Source organism: Akebia trifoliata, unplaced genomic scaffold (assembly GCF_017979445.1).
Source record: "Akebia trifoliata isolate Shusen 1 unplaced genomic scaffold, ASM1797944v1 Contig00841, whole genome shotgun sequence".
NCBI lineage: Eukaryota > Viridiplantae > Streptophyta > Magnoliopsida > Ranunculales > Lardizabalaceae > Akebia > Akebia trifoliata.
Window position 1 is genome coordinate 8,352 of NW_028237258.1, and position 8,959 is coordinate 17,310.

The 8,959-nt window shown below is 36.5% G+C and overlaps 1 protein-coding gene and 1 pseudogene across 1 annotated transcript; both read left to right on the plus strand.

Annotated features, from left to right (window-relative positions):
• Window positions 1–3,295: 3,295 nt before the first annotated feature.
• Window positions 3,296–5,697, plus strand: LOC147380978 (pentatricopeptide repeat-containing protein At1g02060, chloroplastic-like). The gene has a single exon (XM_086430986.1). It carries the CDS (start codon window positions 3,331–3,333, stop codon window positions 5,458–5,460), a length of 2,130 nt encoding a protein of 709 aa, XP_086287112.1. The 5' UTR covers window positions 3,296–3,330; the 3' UTR covers window positions 5,461–5,697.
• Window positions 5,698–7,576: 1,879 nt separating this feature from the next.
• Window positions 7,577–7,903, plus strand: LOC147380979 (antimicrobial peptide 1 pseudogene; annotated as a pseudogene).
• Window positions 7,904–8,959: the final 1,056 nt, after the last annotated feature.

Consider the following 8,959-nt stretch of genomic DNA (forward strand, 5'->3'; position numbering starts at 1 on the left):
CCAATTTTTGAATCATAGAATGAATAGGCTTTTTGAAGTGCCTACAAACCTAAGTTCGAGTCCGAGAAACGAGACTCCAACTTTTTGAATAATAAATAGGCTTTTTGAAGTGCCTATAAACCTAAGTTCGAGTCCGAGAAACGAGACTCCAACGTTTTGAATCATAGGCTTTTTGAAGTGCCTATTAACCTAGTTCGAGTCCAAGAAACGAGACTTCAATTTTAATAGGATTGTTTAAGTTCCTGTAAACCTTAGCCAGAGTCCGAGAAACGAGACTCCAACTTTGTTTGAAATCATATTGAATTAATAGGATTGTTTAAGTTCCTTAGCCTGAGAAGCTTGGCTACAATAGGCTCCAGTCCGATAAATGAGACTCAAACTTTTTCAAACTCTAAAAAGAATTTCAAATAGGATTTAACGAAGTTCCTACAATGTTATAACTCCAATTACCTTTGTTAAACCTTGCTATGATTGTTTTCGTTGCATAAGTGCATCTCAATTTTGAATCATTATTGTCAGTGAGAGAAGATCTCTAGGACCTGGCACATTTTTACTTAGTTTCACACAGCATCACACCATTGCACACACGTGCACTTTTGCATCAGTCAGGGAGAATCTTCTAAAATTCGAGGATCTGACATCGTCAGTGAAAGCTCATGCTTGAGGACCTGACAACCTTTTAGTTCGAGGAGAGTTTTACGCTCAAGGATCCGAACACCCTGACGAATTACTAAATCAGGCTGCAAAATGAACTGTCACTAGCTTTGGCATTCGGATATCGCACTATCTACCAAAATAGATTTGCTATCTAGTTTGCTTCGACCCTCTGCCAAAGAGGGGCATCTGTAGACACCCCATTTTTGCACTCGCCTGATTAATCAACTCGTCAACCCGATCGCAATGATTCCCAATGATGGATGTGTATTCCGTTACTTTATTTTGTTACCAGATGTGTTTCAGAAATCCGGATGAGGTATCTCGAACTGACAAAACCTTAGAAACCACGCTACGCTAGGAAAACACAACCCAAGAAACATATAAATCATCATCTTGCAGACCGAAAAGAAGCTTCACGATAAAAATCACTAAAAATTAATCAAATTACCAAAATACCCTTGACATCAAAACAACCCTAGAGCCTACGTTACGCTTAGGAAAACTCTCTCGAACACATAAAATAACAAATCGGAACCAAATAAATCATTTCACCAATTTTAATAGAATTTGATAAAATTACGAAAATGCCCCTCATAAAGTTCACAATCATTTCACATAAAAATTTTCATAAATGATACAAACCAACATTTCCATTGAATTCCTTACGAAAAATCGATTCTAAAACATCCTGGAACATTAAAAACCGACTTAAAACGTGAAAAATCCTCTCCGGGGGCAAAACGGTAATTTCACAATTTTCATAATTAAAAAATCCGAAATTAATAAATAAAATATTAAAATAATTAAATTGAAACATTAATAAAATTAATTTAAAATTTTGAATTAAAAAAATCGATCAATCGGGCTCTCAGGCAAAATTGTTGAGGGTTCGTGAGATATTTCTTTAAGGACCCCTCAATTTGGGGGTCCAAAGAATTAAAGATATTTTAGAGGGGGGTTCTCCAAAAATTAAAAGTAAATCAAGCAAGACTAAAGTCAAGGTGTTAAAGTCAATTAAGTGAGACTGAAGTCAAAATTAAAGTCAATTAAGCAAGACTAAAGTCAAGATATTGAAAGTCAATCAATTAAGACTAAAGTCAAAACATTAAAAGTCAATCAAATAAGACCAAAAGTCATAATAGAGATTTAATTAAATAATAACTCTATCTAATAGAGTTCTAACTTAAAAATAATTCTACCTAAAACAATTTGAATTAAAACACAATTCTACCTAAAACAATTTGAATTAAAACACAATTCTACCTAAAACAAGTCAAACTAAAACACAACTCTAATTAAAAGATCTCTAATTAAACACTAACTCTATCCAAATCAACCCCTAAAAACATCTATAAATAGAGGTGCTCACACCCTATTTTCGTATCAACTGAAAAACCTAAGAGAAGTAGGTCTAGAAGCTCCCCTAGCCCCCCATAAACCCTAGTTTTGGAGCCCCAACTCCTTAGCTAACATCCCTCCTTCAATTTTAGTCTAGAAAACACCCAAAAGCCTTCTAAAAACATCCCCAATCCGCAACGAACTTGAAGAGTTCAAATTCAAAAACAAGGAGATACCTTCCCTCGGAGATCCGAAGTCAAATCCGGAAGCAGAACGAAGCAAGGGAGCACGGTACAAGGAGCTCTTTTTGTCAGATCTGAGGGAATAAAGTCCTTGCATCGGAAAGGTACTTTTTTTTATTATTTTCTATTTTTATCTAGGTTTTAGCAATGTAATTTACTTGGGAATTTAGTAGAGACCGGCTTTGGCCGGGCGGGATTGGTGCCTAACACCTTCCAATCCCGTAACATGATCCCCGAATTCAGTTTTTTTTTTTTTGGTTTTAGATTAGTTTTATCCGTTTAGAGTCATTGATCGGTTCCTAGACCGTAATAACTAGGTGGCGACTCCTAAACCTCAAGGGTCAAAAGTGGATCCGCGCACCACGCGGATCGAGGGCGCTTTCAAAATCGAATCTGGGTACTCATAAGATAGAACCTAATGGTTCCGGTTCTTATTAGTTTGGTTCCATATTTGACCCAACTCTAATTAATTCCATTAAAAAGGCAACCAGAACCGATGTCTTGGGTTTCGAGTAAATGGGTACCCATTGACACCCCTGTGTTCAAGTACTTCAACCTACGTAAAAAATTAATTTTTAGGAAAATGCTGAAATGACAAAAAAGATTTACTACGATTCTCACAATTCTGACATGGGATGTGCACATAACCATAGATGTATTTCCTCACGATACGAGTAAAAACAATCTATGATTATGTATACATGTCTACATCAGAATTGTGAGAATCACAGTAAATATTGTGTCACCCCAGCACGACTCTAATCTTTATTCTATTTAACTTCATCTTCAATTCAACCATGCTTCCCTTTCACCTCTAATGGGGTTAATCTCGTAGAAATTCCCCACCAGAAAAAATAAAAAAATAAAAAAATGAAAGTCCACCCATATCAAGATTCAAGAGGCGCAACTGAAATAATATGAGCCCAATCTATTATATGCCCGGTACGGCTAGCTCTTGGGCTAACCTGGCCCATTGGAACCACTAGCGAGGGCTGTCAATAGGTCGGGTTTTGGCCCATTGATAGTCACCTTTCACCTTGTTATAATGCCACGTGTACATTCTCTTTCTTCTGGTTTGGCCTCCAACGCTGTCATGCTTCTTCTCCGACGCTCCTTTACCAGGCACATCTCCTGTGATTCTTCCTCCTCCCCTCGCACGTTAGCACCAACCCTACCTGTAAAACAACCTAACAACGAAGATCAAAATCAAAAACACAAATCATCAAAAACCAAATCCTCTCGAACCCTATCTCGACTCATCAACAATCATCCATGGTCACCCAATCTCGAATCCTCTCTCTCCTCTTCTCTCTCTAAAAACACAGTCCTCCAATGTCTTCGTCTCATTAGAACCCCATCAAAAGCCTTACATTTCTTTAATTGGGCCCAAACTAAGGGTTTCTCCCACAATGATCAAACCTACTTCGAGATGCTCGAAATCCTTGGCCGTAATCGAAACCTCAACGCAGCTCGAAACCTCCTACTCTCCATAGAGAGCAAATCTGGAGGAACTGTTAAGCTCCAAGATCGATTTTTTAACAGTTTGATCAGAAGCTATGGTCAAGCTGGTTTGATTCAAGAATCAATTAAGGTTTTTTCGATGATGAAATCGGTTAGGGTTTCACCTTCTGTAATCACCTTCAATAGTCTCTTATCTATTATGCTTCGTCGTGGTAGAACTAATATGGCGAAGAAACTGTTTGATGAAATGCTCTCTACGGGTGTTTCGCCCGATATTTTTACTTTCAACATTTTGATTAGAGGGTTTTGTTTGAATTCAATGGTGGAAGATGGGTTTCGATTTTTCAAAGAGATGCCGCAATTTCGATGTGACCCAGATGTTGTTACGTATAACACGCTTGTCGATGGATTGTGTAGAGCTGGAAAAGTTAGAATTGCACACAATCTTGTTAAGGGAATGTGCAAAAAAAGCTTGGATTTGAATCCAAATGTTGTAACTTACACGACTTTGATTAGAGGGTATTGTGAGAAACAATGCATTGTTGAGGCTTTAGATTTGTTTGAGGAGATGATTGGTTGTGGAATGAAACCTAATAAGATTACTTATAATACTATAATTCAAGGCCTTTGTGAGGCACGGAAGCTTGATAAGATAAAGGAAGTTTTGGGTGGAATGATCGGTGGCGGCGAATTCGTCCCTGACACATGTACTTTCAACACATTGATGAGTGCACATTGTAATACGGGGAAGTTGGAGGATGCGCTGGAAGTGTTCGATAAAATGTCAGAGTTAAAGGTCCAACCTGATTCAGCTTCATATAGTATTTTGATTCGGAATTTGTGTCATAAGGGAAAGTTCGAGAGAGCAGAGGAGTTGTTTAATGAGTTATCAGAGGAGAAGATAGTGTTACGGGACGTTGGCTGTGTCCCTCTTGTTGCGGCTTATAATCCCATTTTTGAGTATTTATGCACGAAGGGGAAGACTCAGAAGGCTGAGAAGGTGTTCAGGCAACTCTTGAAGAGAGGTACACAAGACCCTCCATCGTTCAAGACGATCATCATGGGACATTGCAAGGAAGGTACATTGCAAGCTGCATTCGACCTTTTGGTCTTGATGTTAAGGAGAGATTTTGTTCCCGATGTGGAGATATACGAGTCCCTTATTGATGGGTTCTTGAAGAAGAGTGAACCAAGTTTTGCCTTTAAGACTCTAGACAAGATGTTGAAGAGCTCTCATCATCCAAGAACATCTACTTTCCATGCTATCCTTGCAGCACTAGTAGAAGAGGGTTTTTCTCTAGAAGCCACTTCCCTTGTTAAATTGATGTTAGAGAGAAAAATTCGACAAAACATCAACATCTCGACAGATACTGTGATTGTTCTTTTTAAATCCAGAATTAGAGAAACTGCATTTGAGATTATTGGGTTACTTCATGACAATGGGTATTCAATTAAAATGGAGGAAGTGATTAGCTTCCTTTGTCGGAACAAAAAGTTCTTGGACGCTCAAGAACTACTATTGTTTAGTTTGGAGAAGTATCAAAGTTTAGATATTGAGCTGTACAACAAAGTTATAACTGGTCTTTGTAAAACTAAAAAAGCTGCAGAAGCATTTGGCTTGTATTATGAATTGGTGGAGAAAGGAAGGCAGCCAGGTTTTTGTTGCCTAAGAGATTTAAAAACCACCCTAGATGCTGAGGGAAGAACAAAGGAAGCTGAATTTGTGTCGAAAAGGTTGTTGCACATGAATCAAGAGCAGTAGAAAGATGGTTCAAGTGAGCCTTACATTTATATAAGATTGAATATCAGCTAGTTTCAGCGTAGGCACGTTGGAGACATGTTGGCGACAATAAATTTTTAAATTTTCCTTTAAAATGGATTAGGAGACCCAAACACCTGACTGTTTTGGTGTTTGCAATTGTAAATTATCCTTGTTTTATTTGTCCATTGGAGTCTTGAAAGAGGGCATTGTGAGTGGTTGCTGAGAAATTGTAGACTTGAGGACAATTTAAGTGTAATGATTCACATGTTTATTTTTAATTACACTTAGGGTGGAGTTTTTAGTATTGATCTTAAAATTCAAATGCTATTTTATTTGCATATTTTGGTACATGTTTTGTAATAATTTTTGTAGAATCATTGTTGGTACAAAATTTATCAAATTCATTAAAGAACACTAGGGAAAGGATACATTACCATACACACAAATTGATACGGTAAAGATTTCTCAAAATCATGAATTTCTTCCCTTGTACATTTTATTACTTGTTAAAGAGATTTTTGTAGGTATGTGATTTTCGAATCCAAAAATCATCACTACATGGATTTGTTGTTGTCACCATTCATTTTTTTTAATAAGGGGTACGAATAGTCAACCAAATAATTATTTGAAGAAAAATCGATTTTTGACGAAATAGTGATTCTCGTATGGATATGAAATCAATCAACCTAAGATTTAAGTAAGAGTTCGGTTAGAGAAAGGGGTGCATAAGGTCGACGAAAGTGCTACACTCCACTCTCTCCATCAAAAGGTGATAACTTTAAAATACATGTTCATTTTAGGGGGAAAAAAAAAAAAAAAGAAAAAAAGAAAGTTGAAAATACGATTTGTACCACTAAAGGAAGGAGACATTAATTTTGGTCTAAGTCATAAGAGTCACCTCATTGAGAGAGGAAATCTCAATTTTGACATTAACTTAAAATCAAATAATTTTGAATTTTTTTTTTGAAGGTTATGAACCTGTTCTTATGAAAGAAGGGGTCTAAATACCTTAATCTTTATGATGTGCAATTTGTGAGTAGGGATTAAAAATGCCAAGATTTTATTTTTAAAAAGATTTCTACCCGTACATTTTCAATCTATTTGAACTTCGATCTATTGGACGTAGAGTCTTAAGGATTTTCTGAATCAAAATTAAAGAAATGGGAGAGGGAGAGGGAGATGGGAGAACGGGGTATAATGCTTAATTTTTAAAATTCTATTCTATTCCCACCTTGAATTTGGGTTGTATTTATTGACAAATAATTTGAAGACCCCCCCCCCCCCCCCCCCAACGGGTTTTTATTTATTTATTTATTTTAAATTTTATTTTAAAGGGGGTTCAAAATAAACCTGATTTTTGATTTATGGGTTTGGTTTCAAGTTTCGATCTCAGTTTCGGTTAGATTCGATTCTCGAGGGTGGAACCCAAATTCGAACTGAAAAAAAAAAATGGATTCAGTCAATTCAGTTTTTTTTCCGATTTTGATCCCATTTGTGAATCTCGATATGGGGCGTTTTGTACAACCTTATCCAAAACCGGTAACTCCGTGTCGCAATTGCTTTCAAATCGTGGTTGCGGATCGTATTAAAATTGCCACCTCTATTTAACTTGCATGAATTTGATGTTGGATAACTATTAAGACCACTTTTTGATAATTGAAAGAAGATGAGTCGCAAAGTTAGAAAATATGGATAAAAAACAAAAGTACAGAAACCCCTTGAACAAGGTAGGCTTGCCAACCGTTCTTTAGATCCCACGTGCAAGATTCAAATCTTCTTGTGTTCCATTCGGCCATTCCAGAGAAGTCTGGCATTGTACGTACGTGTCAATCACGAAGTCAACGAATCCTTATTCCAATTTAAATGTTACAAAAGTGCTACTTTAGACAACTAACCACTAAAAAGAATTGATAACGTACTTCCTACTGCAGCATTGCATTAAAATGCTATAGAACTTTGAAACGTTTGATTGATGATTAAGTCAATAATGAAATTAAAATTGAATCTAATTGATGTACCCATCATTTCCGATACCGATGGCACACAACAAAAAAAAAACTCCGTCCTATAAATAGATAGAAGAACAGACACATCAACCTCAAATTAAACTCACACCATGGCCTCTACCAAGCCTCCTTCAGCCTTTCTTTCCACAACAACCATATTGGTGGTGCTTATGTTAATAGTCTGTGGAGCCAACCTTGTTGCTGGTAGCGAGTTTACGGTTTGGAGCGGTCCGGGTTGCGAAAACTGGGCTGTGACCCACCAGAATTGTGGGTGTAACAACATCAGACTTAATGGAGGATTCCAATTCGTGTACACCGGGCAGCCCGCAAGATTTTACAATCAGCCCGATTGCAAAGGCAGAGTGCATAGCCGGTTGGACAAACGTACTCGAAGGTGCAAGTCCTTTGGATGGAAGAGCATGTTCATCGAGTGTTGATGATCACGTCGTTGATACCACTAGTGTAGTGAGACTGGTCTTTATCATACTATATATATATATATATATGATGCAGATGTGTATTACGTATGTAAGAAGACACCATGCATGATATTGCATGAGTTTTCTACAATATTATAAATAAAACTTGAGCCAATCAACGACCCTTTTATCTCTATTTCTTTTTTTTTTTTTTTTTCTTAGTTTAGTTCAGTTCATTAGTTGATCTTAGGTGGTTCTCAAAACAGTTTTGTGGATCTTGTGTGCCTGGGATTATTGTTAATGAATTAGTAGTAGAGAAGAGTTTAAACGGTTGAATAGTGCTTGATGACATTAAAATTGACATCGTTTCACACAGTCCTTAATGTTTAGTTAGGAGAAGCATCAAAGTTTAGATATTGAGATGTACACGAAAGTTATAAGTGGTCTTTGTGGCAGATGCCACATATTTTAGTCGGTAAAGCTTTTGAGAACATCTTGAAAAAAAAAAAAAAAATTAACTCATTCCGAAACTTCTAACCCCTTAAAAAGTGTTTTACAAATTAACGATAAAAATTGACAGTTCATGATTCTTCAACTTGTAAATTAGGGTTAGAAATTTGAGAATGACCTGATTTTTTGTGAAGATGATTTTTTGTGGGTTTAGATCATCTTCACAAAAAGTTAGCTCATTTCAAAACTTCTAATTTATATTGAAAAATATTTGGTACAATGTTTAGCTCTCTTTAAAGCCTTTGAATGCTTCCCTATATATATTTTGGCTAAGCCAACAAAATAGAATATATTAAGAAGTTGAATGTACAAGGGATGAACCTAGATTAAGATACCACTCCAAAAGCCATTCTGGCATCAATAGGAAGGTCTGAAATAGATTAAAAAATACAAGAGGTTTCTCTCAAATCTCAATGGAAAAATTCGTCAAAGAATCTACCATGGAGTTGCCCTCTATGTTCAACACACCATAAAGAGGTTGAAAGAACCTCTTTGATCCCCACCAACCAATTTTAGAGTTTTCAAGCAAGATTTGCACCTTTCAACCTATTCACAATTAAAGAA